Source organism: Mesocricetus auratus, unplaced genomic scaffold, assembly GCF_017639785.1.
Source record: "Mesocricetus auratus isolate SY011 unplaced genomic scaffold, BCM_Maur_2.0 Super-Scaffold_100025, whole genome shotgun sequence".
NCBI lineage: Eukaryota > Metazoa > Chordata > Mammalia > Rodentia > Cricetidae > Mesocricetus > Mesocricetus auratus.
Window position 1 is genome coordinate 7103588 of NW_024429206.1, and position 19801 is coordinate 7123388.

At 50.4% G+C, this 19801-nt stretch overlaps 1 protein-coding gene across 2 annotated transcripts in view; it reads left to right on the plus strand.

Annotated features, from left to right (window-relative positions):
• The window catches only part of Gcn1 (GCN1 activator of EIF2AK4), a 58446-nt gene that overhangs the window by 34008 nt on the left and 4637 nt on the right, over window positions 1–19801 (plus strand). For both annotated transcript variants that reach the window (XM_005078981.4, XM_040731676.1), the window contains exons 34-53: window positions 1470–1716; window positions 2240–2361; window positions 3172–3286; window positions 4357–4536; window positions 5441–5661; window positions 8278–8346; window positions 8479–8617; window positions 8705–8901; window positions 9080–9222; window positions 11055–11172; window positions 11280–11495; window positions 13125–13289; window positions 13970–14131; window positions 14368–14460; window positions 14691–14834; window positions 14937–15206; window positions 15524–15637; window positions 16193–16423; window positions 16871–17064; window positions 17171–17285. In XM_005078981.4, the coding sequence (XP_005079038.2) occupies window positions 1470–1716; window positions 2240–2361; window positions 3172–3286; window positions 4357–4536; window positions 5441–5661; window positions 8278–8346; window positions 8479–8617; window positions 8705–8901; window positions 9080–9222; window positions 11055–11172; window positions 11280–11495; window positions 13125–13289; window positions 13970–14131; window positions 14368–14460; window positions 14691–14834; window positions 14937–15206; window positions 15524–15637; window positions 16193–16423; window positions 16871–17064; window positions 17171–17285 (3255 nt within the window). The remainder of the gene's footprint in view (window positions 1–1469; window positions 1717–2239; window positions 2362–3171; window positions 3287–4356; window positions 4537–5440; window positions 5662–8277; window positions 8347–8478; window positions 8618–8704; window positions 8902–9079; window positions 9223–11054; window positions 11173–11279; window positions 11496–13124; window positions 13290–13969; window positions 14132–14367; window positions 14461–14690; window positions 14835–14936; window positions 15207–15523; window positions 15638–16192; window positions 16424–16870; window positions 17065–17170; window positions 17286–19801) is intronic.

A 19801-nucleotide genomic window follows, 5' to 3' on the forward strand; every position in this document is an offset into this window, starting at 1 on the left:
CTGACTAGTAAAAAACAAAACAAAACAAAAAAGTTTTCTTTTCCTCTTGTCTGAAAACTATGCCTTTACATGTAATTCTTTGATGGACATTTGGGTCTTCCATGCCCCAGAGTGTCTTTTTCAAAGTGACATTTGGAAAATGTTTCAGAATTGTCAAACGAAGGATCAGAAAATCAGGCCTATGTGGTAGTGGTGCACACCTTTAATCCTAGCACTTGGGAGGCAGAGGTAGGTGTAAGGATAAGAACAGATTTTATACTAATGAGAAGGGTATGCTTATTTATTTTTATAAACAAATTTCACCTAAGTGTTTGATACTGTTTAGGATGTAGAACTTCAGTTTGAGTTATTTTCTGTTTTATAATCAGTGCTGAGATTGCCACTGCATAAATGCATGGTACAAAATGTAATTCTTAAATTACATTTTCCTTTTTAATTTATGTGGGAGGAGGCACCTGCCTCATTGTGAGTGAGGAGGTCAGAAGACAACTTGCAGGAGTAGGTTCTCTCCACTGTGTGGGTCCCCAGGATGGAACTTAAGTCATCATGCTTGGCAAAGGCATCTCCCTGGTCCTCCCCTTTTAGATGTATATTTGAGGTCATTTTAGAAATTGTTGGAAATTCTGTTTTAATATCAAGCCAAAATTCATAGACTAAAACTTGGGTCATCAACTCTATTTATTTTTTTATTTATGGAGACAGGGTCTCATTGTATAGCTCAGGCTACCTGAAACTTACTATGTATACCAGGCTGGTCTTGAAATCACATAGATCTACCTGCTTTTCCTCTCAGGTGCTGAGATTAAAGGCATGTGCCACCATTCCCAATTAATTCCAGTGGTTTTAGAAACCTAACACAGTGTGGCCCACAGCTAGAGCGGTCTGACACTCGCACTCCGAGGAATGCTGAGAGGCAAACACTACAAGTGTCTGTTTTCTGTAACTGAGCCATGGTGCTTCTCTGAGTGCGGAAAAGCTCATAGGTACAGTTAGACACGGCCATTCCCTGCACGGGGTGGTCTCCATGGAAGCTGAGGTGCTGCAGCAGGGTTCACCGCTGGTGGGTGGTGGGCAGCACACTCAGGACAGTGCATTGTGTGTTCAGAACCAACAGTGAAGTCACCAGAGGTCACATTTGAGTTTTTAGTTACTGCACATTCAGAAGTCTTCACTGTTTCCTAATTTCTCCCAATCCCGACATTGATTTATGATGCAGCCCCATGTGGGGTTGTGAACCATAGTTTGAGAAGCTGTGGTTTAGACCAGAAACAGCTCTTGTCTCTGATTGCAGTATGTTCCCTGTGGAACATGTGTGTCGGTCATAATGAGTACACAGGAAACTCTGCTCCTCTGATGCATTGACATTTGCAGCAGTGCCTAAGGTTGGGTGTGAGACAGTGCTACTGTGTAGGCCCCCAGGAACAACTGTCACTGGGCTGCTTGCACTAATGGGGTGGCCCTTCCTACAGGTCCAGGAGTCTGTTGCCAGCTGTTTGCCACCTCTTGTCCCTGCTGTCAAGGAGGATGCTGGGGGCATGATTCAGCGGCTCATGCAGCAGCTGCTGGAGTCGGACAAGTATGCAGAGCGTAAAGGGGCTGCATATGGGCTGGCGGGCCTGGTGAAAGGCCTGGGCATCCTCTCCCTGAAGCAGCAGGAAATGATGGCTGCGCTGACCGATGCCATCCAGGATAAGAAGAATTTCCGAAGGCGAGAGGGTGGGTGTCCCTAAGCTCAACAGGAAGTTGGTGCCTGTGCCACAGAGCAAGGGAGGAGGGACTGTGTGACCCATCCCAGCTCTGTCTGTGGTGGATTGGCCTGCACTTTCTCCTTTAGTCTTTCTTGCACTGCTGGGACCGAACCCTAGGCCCCACCCATGCTAGGCAGGCCACTCTACTGCTACACTGCAGCCTTTATTTAATATTTCAGGGTAAGGGTTCCATAAGTTGTCCAGCATAACTTACAACTTGGTGGTCCTCCTGCCTCAGACTCCAGAGTCTAGGCTTGTCTCTATCTACTCTCTAACATGTAATGGAGAGCCTTGGCTGAGGGAGGGAAGCCTGGCCTTTCCAGTTATTGGTGCCGGGAAGTGTTGGAAACTGCCTGTCACGTTCTGCCACACCCCTGCCCTGAGTACTGACAGGCTGTTGTGCTTCAGTCCTGTTGCCACCATAGCCTGAGGAGGCACAGGGGGTGCTGGCTCTTGTATTCCTAGCACAGTCTGTTGTCCTCTTCCCCCAGGAGCTCTGTTTGCCTTCGAGATGCTGTGCACCATGCTGGGGAAGCTCTTTGAGCCCTATGTGGTCCATGTGCTGCCCCATCTGCTGCTGTGCTTCGGGGATGGCAACCAGTATGTACGCGAGGTAAGGCTAGAGGTGGAATGAGAACTGCTTCAGGAAAGACAGGCTTGTTCAGGGAGGTGTCTAAGGTGGGTTCCAGCCCCCACTGCCAGAGGCCCTTCAACTTGTACCTGGGACATTGGTTACTGCTGTGGAAATCTCTCTGGTTCCCTTACACATTGGGGATTTTATTTGTGTGTGCATGTGTGTTATCTATTTGTCTATGAAAGCATGTACATATGTGTACCAGGAGCTAGAAGAGGGTGTCAGGTGTCCTCCATCACCTTTCACCTATTCCTTTTGAGGTAGGGCTTTCCCTGAACTGGGGGGCTTATACTTTCTCAGCTAGGCTGGAAGCTAGCGACCTTGTCTCTGATCCCTGCAGAACTGGGTATAGGCATGTGTGTGAAGGACCTGGCTGACTGCATGGTGCTGGAACCCAAGCTCTGGTCCTCAGATTGCTAAACAAGTTGCTCTTTTTTTCTTTCCCCAAGATAGGGTCTCTCTGTGTAGCTTTGGCTGTCCTGGAATTCACTTTGTAGACTAGGTTGGCCTCGAACTCAGAGATCTGTCTGCCTCGGCCTCCTAAGTCCTGGGATTGAAGGCGTGCACCATCACCGCCTGGCCCAAGCAAGTTGCTCTTAACTGCCGAGCCATCTCTCCAGCTCCTAGTACTGAAGCTTTTTAAGATGCATTTTTGGCCGTTCCTCTGGACCTGGGTCCGGGTCTGACACAACTACAGTCCTGGTCAGTGTAGGGACACTAGGGCTAGTGTCAGGCCTTGATGCTTGCCCAGGCATGGAGGCATCTGAATGTCTTCTCTCCTCCCTTGAGGCTGCAGATGATTGTGCCAAAGCTGTGATGAGCAACTTGAGTGCTCATGGTGTGAAGTTGGTGCTCCCATCCTTGTTAGCTGCCCTGGAGGAGGAATCCTGGCGAACTAAAGCTGGTGAGGCCACTCCCCTCGGTTTCTGTCTCAGCTTCCTGCTCTGAGAATGACTCTCAGCAGGGGCGCACGTCTTCGCAGCTCTGTCGTGCTGTCTGTCACACAGAAGCTGCAGCTCTGAGGAAATTCTTAGCTTGGAATCTATGATGTGGAACTTTCTAGAACAAGCAGACTAGAGCTGTTCTGGTTGGGAGGGTCAGGGCTTGGGTCCTTCCTGCATGACCTCCCTTCTGTTCTTTAAGCTTTGCCTCAGTTCGAAACATCACAAATATGAGATGAAGAAACCGAGGCCAGGGAAATCCAGGGATTAACTCTTGGAATACCCACAGGACTAAACTAGGTCTCCCTGCTGTAGACCTGCTGTCCTAGTCAGATCTCTGCTGCTGTGATACATACCATGGCCAGAAGAAGTTTGGAATTCTAGTCAACTAAGGGAAGTCAGGGCAGGATCCTGGAGGCAGGAGCTGAGGTAGAGGCCATGGAGGGGAACTGCTTGTTTCTCATGGTTTGTTCAGCCTGCTTTCTTTTTTTTTTTTTTTTTTTTTTTTTTGGTTTTACGAGACAGGGTTTCTCTGTATTGTTTTGGAGGCTGTCGGTCGAGTCTGGCCTCGAACTCACAGAGATCCGCCTGCCTCTGCTTCCCGAGTGCTGGGATTAAAGGCGTGCGCCACCACCGCCCGGCTTCAGCCTGCTTTCTTATAGCACCCATAAGATGGCACCATCCACAGTGATCTGGGCCTTCCCGTGTCATTCACTAACTAAGAAGATGTAGTAAGGCTTGCCTATGGGCAAATTTTATGAGGCATTTTCTCAATCGAGATTCTGTCTTGCCAAATGACTCTTAACATGTGTCAAGTTGACAGTAAACTAGCCAGGACGCCCATCCTGGTGTTGTCTCTCCCCTATGCTACCTGCTCCTCACCTGGAATCCCACAGTGCAGTAGGCCGCATTCCAGGGACTGAAGAGTCTTCACAGAAGCAAGCTAGGTGTCCCTTCCCCCTACAGCCAGCACAGGTGTCTTGCTAGCCAGTGCTGAGCGGTTCAGTGCTGGATATGTGTCTTCTGTTTGCAGGGTCAGTAGAGCTACTCGGGGCAATGGCATATTGCGCTCCCAAGCAGCTGTCATCCTGCCTACCCAACATTGTGCCCAAGCTCACAGAGGTGCTGACAGACTCGCACGTCAAAGTGCAGAAGGCCGGACAGCAAGCACTCAGGCAGATTGGCTCTGTCATCAGGAACCCGGAGATCCTGGGTACGCTTTTCCTGTGGGGCACTTACTCCAGCTGCACCCCATCACCTTCTCCTGGATGTTAGGGAGTGTCAGCTAAGATCATTGCCCTCTGAAGACAAAACCTTTAGTGCTGGGAATTTGGAAGCAGTTTGTTCACACTGGTCTGGAGCATGTATTACTGTCTTCGTAGGTAGGGACAGCGAGTCACTGGCTCAGGGGCAGCTGGGCTCTGAGATCCTGTGTACTGGGCTGCGCCGTGAGGTCTGCACACTCCTTGGCAGCTCACAACACATCAGCACCATCTGAAACCCAGGTTCTTTGGGACTGTGTGTTACCTCATTCCATCAGGAAAAGAATTAATTATGTTCTTTTTTTTTTTAATTAAAGGAATTTGTTTGTATGTAGACACAAGTGTACAGTTCCACCATGTGCATCTTGAGTATTAACTCAGTTCAGGCTTCGTGACAAGTGCCTTTACTGGCAGAGCCACCTCACTGGCTCAGAGGTATCCTTTAGTGTAGTTTTGGTCTCTGCAATAGACTGGCCTATGTGTGCAGCCAGCATCCTGGGTTATTGTGAACTGATCCTCCTGCTTACCTCCCACATCCTGGGACCATTGGTGTTTCAGCACACCTGGCTTAGGCAGTATTGAGAACTGATTCCAGTGCATACTAAACACATGTCTGTACATGCTAAACATGGACTCTACCAACCGTGCTATATCCCAGCCCATAGTGTGTTTCTTTTCTGAGGGCTGAGAAGGAGAGAGGCTGAATGCTGGCAACAGAACTCAGCTAGCTCTCTTCTTGTGGAGCAGAGGTTGTTCCCACAGCTAGGCTGGCCTCCCCAGCTGAAGCACCCAGTCTTCTAAGGCTCTGCCACTTCCTAGACTTGTACAGACTGAAATCTCCCCTTTGACATGCAGCCATTGCCCCGGTCCTGCTGGACGCCCTGACGGACCCATCGAGGAAGACCCAGAAATGCCTGCAGACCCTGCTGGACACCAAATTTGTTCACTTCATTGATGCCCCATCCTTGGCGCTTATCATGCCTATTGTCCAGAGAGCCTTCCAGGACCGCTCCACAGACACACGGAAGATGGCAGCACAGATTATCGGCAACATGTACTCTCTGACAGACCAGAAGGTAGGAGCCCAATGACTTAGGGTGCAAAGTCTCAGTCTGCAGCAGACATGGAAGGGTGTATGTAATGTGAGGTTCCTGCAGCCCTTTTGCCCCAAACAAACACAGACGCTTTATTAATTATGAAACTGTTGGCTGGTGACTAGGGCTTCTTATTGGCTAGCTCTGTCTTAAATATTAACCCATTTCTATTAATCTAAGTATTTCCACGTGGTCTTATCTTACTGGAGAAGGGTTTGTCGAGTCTTACCTTCCAGTCTCACGTGGCATCCCCTGTCTGCCTACCTTTCCCAGAATTCTCCTCATCTTAGTCCCGCCTATCTCCCTGCCTCTGTTGGCCACAGTGTTTTATTCATCAACCAATAATAGAAACATATACACAGAATGACTTCCCTCATCAGGGCGTGGGCCTTGTCTCTGCTTATATTTGCAGGAATCCTGGGCCATTTAGGGTGGGAAGTGGAGATGTGGGCATCTCCCAGAGTGCAGTGGTTCAAGGACCTGCTAACTGTATCCTTGACCTCTACCACACATGGTACAGACGACAGGCTGCCATCCTCTCAGAACTTTCAGGAGTGTTCATCAAGCAGCTCTGATTTTCCTTCAGAGTGTTCTCTGATTGGGAGTGTGTACTTCTGTAAGCCTTTTAGGAGAATTAGGGTTAGTTGGGGAGATTTGCTTTGTTTATTTGTCCTAGGCGTCTGTGTTTGTGATTTCACAGCTCTGCCTTGATACACAAAAGAAGTTAGAGTGGAGGGGCTTCTTGTTGTTGGTTTTGTTTTTCGAGACAGGGTTTCTCTTGTGTGTCCCAAGATGGTCTCAAACTCACAGATCTGCTCCCTACTCCCCACACCACCCCCAAACCACCCCCTCACACCCCCACGCTAAGATTAAAGGCATGTGCCACCATACCCAGTTAAGTGGAGTTGTTTCTATTTCAGATGATTTAGGAAATTAATAAACTTGAAACTGTATTGCAATGTATACCTGTAATTTCTGCACTCTGGAAGCTGAAGCAAGAGGATTACAAAATCCCAGGGGCTGGAGAAATGGCTTAGCACAGTGATTTTCAGCCTGTGGTTTGTGACCCCTTTGGAATGGGAGCTTGAATGACCCTTTCACAGGGGTCGCCTATCATATATCCTGCGTGTCAGGTATTTATATTACGGTTCATAACAGTAGCAAAATTACAGTTATGAAGTAGCAGTGAAATGGTTTTATAGTTGGGGGTCACCACAATATGAGGAGGAACTATATTAAAGGGTCGCAGCATTAGGAAGGTTGAGAAACACTGACTTAGCAGTTAAGAGCCCTGACCTGGGTTCAATTCCTGGCACCTCCATGGTGGCTCACAAACATCTAACTCTAGCTCCAGGGAGAGCAATGCTCTGAGACTTCTATGGGGCACAGATATACATGCAGGAAAAACACCCATACACACAAAATACTTCTTGTTTTTTCAAGACATGCTTTTTCTGTGAAGCCCTAGCTGCCCTGGAATTCTCTGTCTAGACTAGGTTGGCCTTGCATTCACAGAGGCTGGCCTGGTGTGCATTATATGAAAGACCCTGTCTCAGGAAGAAAATCAGAAAAACAGCAACAAACTGTCACAGTCTCCTCCAACATGAGACAGTTACTGTTGATGTTTTCACTTTACTGCAAGGTGTGATGGCACATGCTTTTACAGTCAGCACTCAGGAGGCAGAGGTGTGAGGAATTTGTCATATATTATCCCATAATGGAAGGGGGCTGTTTTTTTTTTTTTTCCCTATATTAAGAGCTGTTACAAGCCAGACATAGTAGTGTATGCCTTTAATCTCAGCACTCTGTTGAGTTCCAGGCCAGCCTGGTCTACAGAGTGAGTTCTAGGCCAGCCAGGGCTATATAGAGAGACCTGTCTCTAAAACAAACAAATGAAGAATAGCTCTCTCTCCCTCTTTCTAAACACGGTCTCACTACGTGGTCCTGGCTCTTCTAGAACTTGCTCTGTAGACCAGTCTCCCCTTGTCTCTGAAGGACTGGTTTTAAAGGCATATGCCACCATGCCTTGCAGTTATATTTTTAGCTTTTAAATACATTTTAATATGATGTGCAAACATGGAGGTCAAAGGACAGTTTGGAGGAGTTAGCTCTCTCCGTCTACCATGTGGGTCCTGGGGATCAAACTCAGGTCCTCAGTCTTGGCAGCAGGCTCCTCTCCCTACTGGGCCATTTGCTGGCTCATAAGGCATTTCCTGTTTTGAAGATTATTACCTAAATCTGGACTCTATAACAAGAGACAAACATTTTCAGGTGGAAAAGATGGTAATGGAATTCTGACAGCAAAGTGCCAGAGATAATTTCCTGAGGACACCAGGTGGCCTGGGCGCATGGTGGCCCTAAGAAAGAGATGGAGGGCTCCACTGGACTGGACCTGTGGCTCTTTAGCCTGCTAAGCAGGGGTGGAGTGTGTCCTTTGTGTGATTCCCTAAGCAGTTTTTTCACAGGAACAATCAGAACAGGTGTCCTACCCAGTTACCCAGACAGCTGTGAGGCCTCCCTGTCCCTCTTTGTCGGCAGAATGGCCATGTCGGGGTCCACAGCAGAGCAGGACCTGAATAGCATCTTGTGTTGTTATAGGACTTGGCACCTTACCTGCCCAGTGTGACACCTGGCCTGAAAGCCTCGCTCTTGGACCCTGTCCCTGAGGTTAGTCTGGGAGGTGGGGGTGGGTGGGGGGTGGGGGGGTGGGGGGGTGGGGGGCACTTCCCTGCTTCTGTGTGAGCCCTCCCTCCTCCCTGAGCTGCATCTCCTCACTGTCTCTTCTTGCTCGTGTGACAGGTACGCACCGTATCTGCAAAGGCTCTTGGGGCCATGGTGAAGGGCATGGGGGAGTCATGCTTTGAGGACTTGCTGCCATGGCTAATGGAGACTCTGACATATGAGCAGAGCTCTGTAGATCGCTCAGGTGCTGCCCAAGGTGAGACCAGAGCATGGCCAGGGCCAGACAGGGAGTATTCTAGAGGGGTTTCCAGTCCAGTGAGTTGATTCCTTTCTTGTCTTTCAGGGTTGGCTGAGGTAATGGCTGGCTTGGGAGTAGAGAAGTTGGAGAAATTGATGCCAGAAATTGTGGCTACAGCCAGCAAAGTGGACATCGCACCCCACGTCCGAGATGGCTACATCATGATGTTCAACTACCTGCCTATCACCTTCGGGGACAAGTTTACCCCTTATGTGGGGCCCATCATCCCTTGTATCCTCAAAGTAGGTACCAGTGATGCTGCTGAGGAGGGGGAAAGTGAGGAGGATGCTGTTGTACTCCTGAGCTAGCTTGGGGCCAAGTGGCAGGAGTGCCCATCCTTGCCCCTCAGAAAGCCCCATTTCCTTTGGGTCTGGGTACCGAGAAGAGGCAGCTCTGGTTGATCGCTCTCTGCACATCTAGGCTCTAGCCGATGAGAATGAGTTTGTTCGTGACACTGCCCTACGTGCAGGCCAGCGGGTCATCTCTATGTATGCTGAGACAGCCATTGCCCTCCTACTGCCCCAGCTGGAGCAAGGCCTCTTTGATGACCTCTGGAGAATACGGTGAGAAGTGGGGCCAAAAGGCCGGCCCAGTGGCTCCAGTTTGATTCTTGGAAACCCCAGTTGAGGAATTCAGGTTGCAGAGAACTCTCAGCTTTCTCTACATCTTTGCTTTTAGATAGTTGATCACTCTTGTTTCCTGCAGCAGAGTTGGTCATCCCCCCCACTGTGTGTGTGTGGGGGGGGGTAGGGGTGGGGGTGGGTGTAGGTGGGTATGATCAGAGGTAAGCCGTGGTTTTCATTCTTTAGGAACCATCCACTTTGGTTCTTCAGATGGATCTCTCATTGGAACGTGGGCTTGCTGATTAGGGTAGGCTGCCTGGCCCAGGAATCCACCTGACTTTTTACATGGGTACTAGGGATCAAACCCATGCCCTCATGCTAGTGTGTTTGGCAAGCACTTCACCAACTGAGATGTCTCCAGCTCCTTGTCCTGTTTTTGAGACAGTGTCTTCCTGATAGGCTTAGAACTCACTGTACCAGACTGGCCTCAGTCTTGGAATGCTCCTGCCTTAGCCTCTCTGCTGCTGGGTTACAGGTGTGTACTACCATGGCCAGCTTTGCAGCGGTCTTTATTCTGGGTCCCATTTAAAACATTCCCCTGTGCCGGGCAGTGGTGGCGCACACCTTTTTAATCCCAGCACCCAGGAGGCAGAGGCAGGCAGATGTCCAAGAGTTCAAGGCCAGCCTGGTCTACAGAGAGAGTTCCAGGACAATCAAGGCTGCACAGAGAAACCCTGTCTCAAGAAACAAAACAAAACAAAAGAAGACCATTCTTCCTATTTACAGTTCCTGCAGTTCCTACTGAGGTTTTTCAATGGAGAGTACTCTTTAAAATTCTACTTCTGGAACTTATTCAAAGACTGCATTCAGTGAGGTCCTCAGGGCTCTGTACATAAGGTTGCCAGAAATTGTGGCTACAATCAGCAAAGTGGGCCTTGCGCTCCATGTCTGAGACAGCTGCTGTATGTTTCTGCCTTTGGCTTCTGTCAGCTCTGGGGATGGAGCCCAGGCTCTCACACTCCAGCGAGTTCTCCACTGCTGAGCTGTATATCCCCATCTTTGGATGTTCAAGAAACTGGGCTTGGACTTAAGAATAGAGAATATGCATACAGAAGGCTTTGGTTGGGTTTGTTTTGCTTTGTTGGTGCAGTATATAGCTCAGGGTAGCCTTGAACTCACTGTGAACACCAAACTAGCCACAGACTCAACCCTCCTTCCTCTACCCCTAGAGTGCTAGGACTATGGGAATGTGTCATCATGCCTGGGTCACACGTGCTCTTTATTTCATGAAAAGATTTACTTTATGTGCATGTGTGTTTTACCTATGCATATGTCTCTGCTCCATGTGTGTGCCTGGTGCCAAAGAGACGAGAAAAGGGCATTGGATCCCCTGGAACTAGAGTTATGGTTGGTTGTAAACCACCACGTGGGTGCTGGGAACTGAACCTGGGTCCTCTGTAAGAGCAACCAGCACTCCTAACTGCTGAGCCCTCTCTCCAGCCTCTATATATACACTTTAAAAGTAAGTTTATTCTTTGTTTTCCCCTGTGTTGTGCGGGGTATTGAACCAGGATGTCCTACATATTGGGCAAGTGCTGTGCCAGTGGTGGCACCCAGCCCTTCTTATTCATGACTGGAGTAACCTGTTTACTAGTAGACAACTTGGGAATTGCAGAGGATAGTGTGAGCATATGAAGCTTGTCTTCCAGTCTCCATGCTGAGATAGCCACCATGTTCTGGGTACATTCCTTGCAGTCTCAAGTCTGTGCAGTGCTGGTTCAGACCCTCACACTGTTCTTGCAGCTGTTGTATGAGTCTGCTTTTGGCTTCAGGTTCAGCTCTGTTCAACTCCTTGGGGACCTCCTGTTCCACATCTCCGGGGTTACTGGGAAAATGACCACAGAGACAGCCTCTGAGGACGATAACTTTGGAACTGCTCAGTCTAACAAGGTGAGGGCCTGGCATTGGGTCCCTCCCTGTGCTGTGGGAGCAATGCCCTGATACTCTGCTCTGGAGGCTTCACCACTCTGTTCTTTGTCTGCTCCTGTGGGTTACAGGCAATCATCACTGCTCTGGGTGTCGATCGGCGGAACCGGGTCCTGGCAGGGCTCTACATGGGCCGCTCAGACACCCAGCTGGTAGTGAGGCAGGCGTCACTGCATGTGTGGAAGATTGTTGTTTCCAACACGCCCCGCACCCTGCGTGAGATCCTGCCCACTCTCTTTGGCCTCCTGCTGGGTTTCCTGGCTAGTACGTGTGCAGATAAGAGAACGGTGAGTTTGCTGGACCCCAGGGTCCTTTTTCTAGAGCCTAGAGAACTGGATTTATAGGTTGAGGGGGACACAAGTATCCCCTATGTAACAGGGGAACCTTTAGTTATTTAGTCATTCAGCAGATACTTAATGTGTGCCGTGCTGTGGCCTAGTGTCTGTGGCTACAATGGAGAAGAGGAGGAGTCTCCTCTTACCTTGTTTTTTGTTTTTGTTTTTGTTTTTTCCGAGACAGGGTTTCTCTGTATTGTTTTGGAGCCTGTCCTGGAACTCACTCTGTAGACCAGGCTGGCCTTGAACTCACAGAGATCTGCCTGCCTCCGCCTCCCGAGTACTGGGATTAAAGGTGTGCGCCACCTCCACCTGGCATTAGGCTTACCCTTGTTAATGAGATGTGTATTCACCAGGTAGCTGCATGCCTGTGTCAGATGTGCTTGTGATACATGCAGCTCACACTCGTGTCCACAGTGAGGAAGGGCACATGGCTCAGTGAGGGGTCAGCAAATGCCTCTCACAGAAGTAGTGTACAGGATGAACAGGTGGCAAACACTGACCAGCCGGAGAGGTAGGGCAGACAGCGCCAGAGCTGCCCCATGGATCTGCTCTAGATGCAGAGGCCCCGTGATAAGACATGACCTCTGGACAGCCAGGGCAAGGCTGTTGTAGCTGGCGGGACACGCAGGGAGGGGCAAGCTGGTGTGCTGGGTGAAGAGAGGCGGGGATCAGTGACTGGAAGGAAGTGCCCAGTCTGGACTGACAGTTCTCTTCAGCCAGTCCCCTTTGGCCCACTTCCAATACTTGGCCTTGGTGAGCAAATTGTGTCTTTAGCTTTAAAGAGGGTTTTTATGAAGCCTCAAAGACAAAATTAATCTTTTTCCTTAAATCATTTGTTATAAATTTAGCTCCTCTTGAGCAAAAGCACTGGGGTTAATGTTCAGTGAACCAGGAGGGTTGACCTTTCCTGTGTTCTGTGGAAAGGCTGGCATGCCTTGTGCTGTGGTTGTATGTGTTTTATATGTTTATGTGAGTATTTATGATTTATTCTGGGGACAAGGATCGTGTAGGCTAACTTCAAACTCACGCTCCTCCTCCTTCAGCATTCCTGGTGCTAGGATTACAGGCTTGGCCACCATGACTGGTCTCCACACTATTCTGGAGATAGGACTATGGTTTATCTTTTGTTTTATTTTTGAATTATGGGTAAATGTTAAGTCTGCTTGTGAGTATGTGCACATGGGTGTAGGTGCCCACAGAAGCCAGATGAGTGTTGGATCCTCTGGAGCTGGAGTTACAGGCAATGGTGAGCCACCTGTTGTGGGTGCTCTGAAGAGCAGCGAGTGCTTTTGACCATGGAGCTATCTACCGTCTGTTTTGTTTTGTTCTCTTCTGTGTTGGTTTAGACAGAATCTCTGTCTCAGGCTGACCTTGAACTCAGTCCAGCTCCAGCTTCCCACACACTGCAATCACAGGCATGGGCCAGATGCCAGCCAGCACTGGCTTTCCTTCGCTGTGTCTGCAGCATCTCCTGGAAAGATAGCCTTAGGTGAAGCCTGTGAACTTCAGGGCCCTTGTTCTCTGGGTGCCCTGGGCTTTGCAGACATTTGATGTGGGGCTTTCTCCCTCTGCTGACAGATTGCAGCAAGGACATTGGGAGATCTGGTCCGGAAGCTAGGAGAGAAAATCCTCCCTGAGATCATCCCCATCCTTGAGGAAGGTCTCAGGTCTCAGAAGAGTGATGAGAGGCAGGGTGTATGTATCGGGCTGAGTGAGATCATGAAGTCTACCAGCCGGGATGCTGTAAGTATCTTTACAGGCCCTGCGGCCCATGCAGCTGTAGGTGACTGATGACATGCTCTGGGGAGGGCGTCAGCTTCACTCTGGAGGGCACTGTCATCAGTAGCGTATTGCCCACCATGTGCAAACTGCTTCCTTCTTGGCTAAAAACCAAGGAAGATTTCCCCAAGTGTCCTTAGAAAACTGGAGATGACTCTCCTCACTCTCGAGGTTGCTGTAGATGTGTCACATTACCAACTGGGTTATGTGTGTGGTGTCACCTCAGTGGGAGAGGGTGGCAGGGGCGGGAGGGGTGTGTTTCCTGGGTGCAGAGACCCCCACCTAGTCTATTGGAGACTAAAGGCTTTTAGCAGAGCTGAGACTGAGGAACTTGGCTTTCCAAGAGGTGAGCAAAACAGTCTAGGAGTTGGAAGACGGGTCCTGGGTCCCTTGCTGGGGTCCGTCACGTCCTGTAGAGGACAAGAAATATCTGGGCTTTAGTGATGGCAGTGAGCTTTGTAGTTAAGTCTTAGTGAGGGATTCCTAGGGCTGTGTCAGGTGTTCTCTCTGTTCTCACTTCAATTTCTCATGATCAAAGATGGTGGAACTGCCCAGCAGATGCAGTCTATTTGGCTGAGTTTGAGCCCCTAGTCAGCATCCCTTGTTGGTTCTGCATGGGTCCAGCTGTGCTTGCATTGTTCTAGGTGCTGTATTTCTCCGAGTCCCTGGTGCCTACAGCAAGGAAGGCTTTATGTGATCCCCTAGAGGAGGTCCGAGAGGCAGCAGCCAAGACCTTTGAGCAGCTGCACTCCACCATTGGCCACCAGGCTTTGGAGGACATTCTCCCATTTTTACTGAAGCAGCTGGTGAGTGGCTCTCCCACACACCTTCCAGCGTGGCCTTTACTGTCTGTGTAATAGCGAAGCACACGGGAAGACTGCCAAGGCAGCAGGGATTTGGGCTCTGCAGGGGAGTCGGTGCCACAAGATCTGCTGTGGCTTTGTGCCTGTCCTTGGACAGTAAGGAGATGCGTGGAGGAGGCAGCTGGCAGCAGGGATGCAGTGGGAGCCAGTGCCCCAGTCATTCCTGTGCTCCTCTGCAGGATGACGAGAAGGTGTCGGAATTCGCCCTGGACGGTCTGAAGCAGGTTATGGCTGTTAAGAGCCGTGTGGTGCTGCCCTATCTGGTGCCCAAGGTACATCCCCACACATGGCACATGCCACATTCCAGGGCCTCCTGTGCATGCCCAGGTGTTGGGTCTGGTGAGGTGGATGCAGTGAGCTTGGGTGCCCCCTTGTCTCTCAAGATGTATTGGAGCAGACCCTTGGGTCAGAGCAGGGCAGTAGGCTGTCTTAGAACCCAGTCTGAGACTGGCACTAAGCAGGTTCAGTTTTAATGAGGTTGATAATGTCATCACTCCCCCAGCTGACAACGCCACCTGTCAATACCCGGGTGCTGGCTTTCCTCTCATCTGTGGCAGGCGATGCTCTGACCCGTCATCTTGGCGTGATCCTCCCGGCAGTCATGTTGGCCCTGAAGGAGAAGCTCGGGACTCCAGATGAGCAGCTGGTGAGGCGACAGGAGCACCTTGCTAGCTTTTCCACTGCCATCACAGCATTCCTTGCTTGCCAGAGGCTCCGTGCTCAGCACACATGTCCCTGTGGTTTTCAGGAGATGGCCAATTGTCAGGCTGTGATCCTCTCAGTGGAGGATGACACTGGGCACCGCATCATCATTGAGGACTTGTTGGAAGCCACTCGCAGCCCTGAGGTAGGCATGAGGCAGGCTGCTGCGATCATCCTCAACATCTACTGCTCCCGTTCCAAGGCCGACTACACCCCCCACCTTCGAAGCCTGGTCTCCGGCTTGATCCGCCTCTTCAATGACTCCAGTCCTGTGGTTCTGGAGGAGAGCTGGGATGCCCTCAATGCCATCACCAAGGTGAGGGGACCGCGGACCCTAGAACTATCTTGTGGTTGCAGAATATTCTACTCCTGTTGTTTTGATGTGGGTTTTGTTTGGGGTCTTGTTGTTGCCCAGTCTGGTCTCCTAGTTCAAGCAATGTCTCCACCTCACCTGTCAGGTACTGGAACTACAGGTCTGTGCCATGCTGTAGACTTAGAGCTCCAGATAGTTGTAAAAATGGGCTCAGACAGGACACTTTCGTCGCTGTCACACAGTTTCTTTGCCTCCCTTCTTGACCCATGCCTTGAGAGAAAGGGCTGTGCCTCACTGGTGCTTCTCTCCAATTCTTGCAGAAGCTGGATGCTGGTAACCAGCTGGCCCTGATAGAAGAACTACATAAGGAGATCCGGTTCATAGGCAGCGAGAGCAAAGGCGAGCATGTGCCAGGCTTCTGCCTTCCAAAGAAGGTAAGCCCCAGAGCCTGGTGGCCCAGGGTGCTATGCATTAGCTCCAGGTGTGCAGCAGGACAGCTGCTCAGCACGGGGTCAGTGTGGTGTGCTCCGTGTATGGTGGAACATCCACGCAGACAACATGTTGCTCCTAGCCAGGTGGTGGCGGCGCACGCCTTTAATCCTAGCACTCGGGAGGCAGAGGCAGGTGGATCTCTGTGAGTTCGAGACCAGCCTGGACTACAGAGGGAGTTCCAGGACAGCCTCCAAAACAATACAGAGATACCCTGTCTCGAAAAACAAACAAAAAAACATGCTGTTCCTGTGCCTGGATTCACAATGCCCGTGGCTTAAGCTGTGAAGCCGTCTGTGCCAGAGCCAGTAGGTCAGAGGTGGCAGCCGTGTTTCCTGTTATCAACCTGTTGGGTTGTTTGTCCTCCAGTCAGGTTACCCTCTTAGGAGTGACCCTGATTCAACCCCTTTATTAACTGTTGGGAGTGCCTTGCTCTGGGTAGGAAACGTGTGGGCCTGGGGCCTTTGGGCTGTCCTCTCAGCTCTGGTTTCTCTTGTCAGGGCGTAACCTCCATCCTTCCAGTGCTGCGAGAAGGTGTCCTCACTGGTAGCCCTGAGCAGAAGGAGGAAGCAGCCAAGGCCTTGGGTTTGGTGATCTGCCTGACGTCAGCTGATGCCCTGAGGCCCTCTGTGGTCAGCATCACTGGCCCCCTGATCCGCATCCTTGGGGACCGGTTCAGCTGGAGTGTGAAGGCGGCTCTGCTGGAGACACTCAGCCTCCTGCTGGCCAAGGTGAGTGAGTTAGGAGCTTGTTCCGTCTGGACCCTGGAGAAGAGATCTGTTAGTATGAAACTGATGGGAGCTGTCCTGTGGGAGCAGAGGGGATTGGACCATAGACACTATGCTGCTTCCCTGCAAAGTCCTGCTGTAGCCCTGTGACCATGTCAACCTTTGAGCCTGTGTCCTTACCCTCTTGACTCATACTACTGGTTGCTTGTCCTTGGGGATGGGATTCCACTAAGCTAAAGCTTGTGCAGCCAGGCCTGTGAAAGGGTGCCCTCTTATGGTTCCTGCCACTACGTCCTCTCCCATTGTGAATGCTAAAAATGGATGTCACTAAGCAGGCTGTGCTGTGAACTTGGGTCTTGCTTGTTTTGAGCTGTGTGTGAGAGCTTGGCTAGCTCCTGGGGGTCCTGACTGTTATGTTCATGACTTTCGGGTATGGGGTTTCTCCCACAGGTTGGAATTGCCCTGAAGCCCTTCCTGCCCCAGCTTCAGACCACCTTTACCAAAGCCCTGCAGGACTCCAACCGGGGCGTGCGCCTGAAGGCTGCTGATGCGTTAGGGAAACTCATATCCATCCACATCAAGGTGGACCCCCTCTTCACAGAGCTGCTCAACGGAATCCGTGTGATGGAGGACCCAGGCGTGAGGTACAGTGCTGCCTCAGAGTCAAGTTCACAGGCCATGCCTGAGCAGGTAGGAGGCGGTGGTGTGGGAGAGCCTGCAGTTAAGACAGTGCATTTCCTTCTTCTGTAGAGACACCATGCTGCAGGCCCTGAGGTTTGTGATTCAGGGCGCAGGTGCCAAAGTGGATGCTGCCATCCGGAAAAACATCGTCTCAGTCCTGCTAAACATGCTGGGACATGATGAGGTATGGCTGGGGGTCAGTGGCTACACTGGGAGTTCTGTTGCTTCTTCTCGTATTGGTGTTTTCTCCACATTGTGGGAGTAACCCGGCTCTTAAGTTCCTGTATGACTGGCTGCATCTGCTCAGGTTGGGAGGGATCAGGGAGTGTAGTTGGTACTGATGTTTCTGGAGGTCAGGGTTTGTCTTGACTGGCTTGAGATCAAACTAAGGTCTTGTGCATGTTGAGCATGTGTTCCCCACTGAACCCCAGCCCAGCCCCACCCGTCTGTCTCATGGATGAAGCAGCTAAGTCACCAGACTAGCACCAGTCACTTTTGCTGTGTGTCCCCTTTCTAAAACAGACTGCCCCAGGAGACATGAGAGCCACTCTCCAGTGGCAGGGTGCTCAAGCCCTGGCTTTGTGATTTGGGGTGCAGATGCCAAAGTGGGTGCTGCCATTGGAAAAGCATAAGTCCATGTGAAGGTCTAACCGCTGTAGAGGGCAAGGTTTACCCATGGCCACACTCTTACAAGTTAGTGTTGTCTTCAATTCTGTTAGTCCTAGCAAGGGTTTGTTAAGCAAGGGTTTCCTTGCACTGTGGCAGACCTATGAGGGTGGGGAGTCTATGGGAAGACCTTTCTGTTTCCCTACAGACAGCCCTCTGCTTATTTATTTGTAGGACTGACCCGAGACACAGAGAGACAGAGGGAGAGAGGGAGACAGAGAGACAGATACAGCGGCCGGGGGTGAGAGGGAATATGTGCTCACCTGTACTGGTCCTTGTCGGGGGATTCAGGATTGTGTCTTCATTAATCATGTCTCCACCTTTTTTTTTTTTTTTTTTTTTTTTTTTTGAGGCAGGGTCTCTCACTGAGCCTAGAGCTTAGCTCTCCTTTTTGCCTTGACTGTCTGACCAGTGAGTCCTTTGGGTTTGCCTGTCTCTGCCTCACAGTTTTTTTTTTTGTTTGTTTGTTTGTTTTTTGGTTTTTTTTTTTTTTACAAGACAGGGTTTCTCTGTAATGTTTTGGAGGCTGTCGGTCCAGCCCAGCCTCGAACTCACAGAGATCCACCTGCCTCTGCCTCCCGAGTGCTGGGATTAAAGGCGTGCGCCACCACCGCCCGGCTTGCCTCACCGTTTTTTATGTCGGTATTAGGGGTCTGAATTCAGGTCTTCAAGGCAAGCATTTTAGCCACTGAGTTATCTCTGTTTTTTGTTTTTTTTTTTTTTAAACAGGTTATCTATCTATCTATCTATCTATCTATCTATCTATCTATCTATCTATCGTGCGTTGGTGTTTTGCTTGCTTGTATGCCTGTGTGAGGGTGGTATCAGATCTTGGAGTTATAGACAGTTGTGACCTGCCATGTGGGTGCTGGGAATTGAACCCAGATCCTCTGGTAGAGGAGTCAGTGCTCTTAACCGCTGAGCCATCTTTCCAGTCCCCCATCTTTGGTTTTTGGATATAAAGTTTTGCACGTAGCCCAGGCTGGTCTCCAGCTCTTCATCTTGCTGCCTCAGTCTTCTCAATGTTGGTGCTGCAGGTGTGAATCGGCAAGCGTGGCTGGTGTGGCTTTATACTCTCTGCACACACCCATGGTGGGTTCTGGAGGGCTGTGCTTGTGGCTCTGCAGGCCTGCAGTCTTTAGTGGCCTACTCAGACTGCAGCCCCAGCTTCCGCATGAGACCATGTAGGAGTGCCTCGTTATTTTGGTCAGTCTCCTAGAGCTTTTACAGGGCCATGCACAGTGCACGCAAAGGTTACAATTTAGACAAATTTGCATTTTCCACAGCAGAACTTAAAATAGCTCACATGGAGAAAGAGTGTCCCAGCTAGTTCTAACTGTGTTTGGTGCTCGGAGGCACACATTGCTGACAGCCTGTTCTCAGAGCTTACCCTGAGATTGAAGGTGGCAGTCAAGGGTCAGCCTGGCTTTAGTTTTCCTGTCAGTCACTGAGTCTGTTCTTGGTTGTTTGTTGGTTTGTGTCTTAGTCTGACTTACTACTACTGTGATAAACAGCCTGACCAAAAGCAAATTAGAGAGGCAAGGATTATTTGACTTGCATTTCCACATCATAGTCCATCACCGAAGGAAGTCAGGACAGGAGCTCAAGCAGGGCAGGAACCTGGAGGCAGGAGATGGTGCAGAGGCCGTGGAGGATGCAGCTCACTGACTTGCTACCCATGGCTCTACCAGCCCAGAGATGGCCCCACCTGCCATGGGCTGGACTCTCCTGCATCACTTCATTAGTTAAGAAAATGCCCTACAGGCTTGTCTACAAGCCAGTCTGATGGAGGTGTTTTCTCAGTTCTACTGTCCCAGATGACCCTAGCTTGTGCCGAGTGGACATAAAACTGGCCAGCCCAGTTGGTTTGGAAGGACACAGTCAAACTGAGACATACTGCCGGGCGTTGGTGGCGCACGCCTTTAATCCCAGCACTCAGGAGGCAGAGGCAGGCGGATCTCTGTGAGTTCGAGACCAGCCTGGACTACCAAGTGAGTTCCAGGACAGCCTCCAAAGCCACAGAGAAACCCTGTC